Genomic DNA, 1,191 nt, shown 5'->3' with positions numbered 1-1,191 from the left:
GAAATAACATCATGGGCCAAGCATTACAGTAGTGATGTTTTCATTGTGATTTGGCTGCTTAAAAAAGTGGTCTTAACATGTGTGCCACACATGTTAAGACCACTTCTCATAGACCCAGCTTGCTTCTTATAGACCCAGCTTGGTTCTTCTCCAATGCCTTCTCTTGGAGTTGTACCTGATTTTATTGCCAGTTTTCATTCGAATCCATTGAGGAATGGGACGATTCTGCTTTTGTTTCTTGGCCAGGAATCGCTTGATCCTGAAAGTCTTGTGAGAAGACATGGTGAGGAGAGAATTCAACCGCACATAGGATGGCGGAGAAGAGAAAAGAGCAGCAAGCATCTTTTAATTTCATGGCTATAGTCACTGTCCACAGTGATTTTGGAGCCCAAGAAAATAAAATCTGTCACTGCTTCCACTTTTTCTTCTTATATTTACTATAAAGTGATGGGACTGGATGCCATGATCTTAGTTTTTTGTATGCTGAGTTTCAAGCCAGCTTTTTCAAATACTTAGCATAGAATTTAAAATAAGACAATTAAAGTTAACAAGTGTAAACAGAGTGGCTATATGATGGCTAACGTGATATTGAGACTAGTGCTTAACTTATCCTTTTTTTTTAATTAATAGCTTTTAAAAATTGAAGTATGGTTGATTTACAATGTTGCGTTAGTTTCTGGTGCACAGTGGAACTAGTACCTATTTTAAAGGACTTTCTGGGCAGGCAGAGAGATCCAACAACATAAAATAAGCATGGTACGAAAATTAAGAGGTAAAGCCCAGATGCCTTCATCTAGTAATGAATGAATAACTGAATAGACATTAGCTGAGGGAAGGAGAGGAAGGAAGGAAGAAAGTGGAGGGAAAGTGTGGAGGCAAGGGTCTAGGTTGGAGAGAATGTAAGGAGGAGTGGACAGCGTGAGTGGGCTAGAAAGGGGGCAGCTGTTTACCCACAAGCCATAGATTTGCCAAGGCTGATTCATTCAGTTCAGTTCAGTTCAGTTCAGTCGCTCAGTCGTGTCCGACTCTTTGCGACCCCATGAATCACAGCACGCCAGGCCTCCCTGTCCATCACCATCACCCAGAGTTCACTCAGACTCACGTCCATCGAGTCAGTGATGCCATCCAGCCATCTCATCCTCTGTCGTCCCCTTCTCCTCCTGCCCCCAATTCCTCCCAGCATCAGAGTCT

At 42.6% G+C, this 1,191-nt stretch overlaps 2 protein-coding genes across 2 annotated transcripts in view; one reads left to right on the top strand and one right to left on the bottom strand.

Moving 5' to 3' along the window:
* The window catches only part of RNF165 (ring finger protein 165), a 46,878-nt gene that overhangs the window by 41,890 nt on the left and 3,797 nt on the right, over positions 1-1,191 (top strand). The gene's annotated exons all lie outside the window — the stretch shown is intronic.
* LOC104990092 (60S ribosomal protein L39) lies at positions 127-312 on the bottom strand. Its single transcript, XM_010842014.1, has one exon. The coding sequence runs from the start codon at positions 280-282 to the stop codon at positions 127-129; it is 156 nt and encodes a 51-aa protein (XP_010840316.1). The 5' UTR covers positions 283-312.

The sequence above is a fragment of the Bison bison genome, unplaced genomic scaffold (genome assembly GCF_000754665.1).
Source record: "Bison bison bison isolate TAMUID 2011002044 unplaced genomic scaffold, Bison_UMD1.0 scf7180017864170, whole genome shotgun sequence".
NCBI classification, from domain to species: domain Eukaryota; kingdom Metazoa; phylum Chordata; class Mammalia; order Artiodactyla; family Bovidae; genus Bison; species Bison bison.
This window is presented reverse-complemented; position numbering and strand designations above follow the sequence as displayed.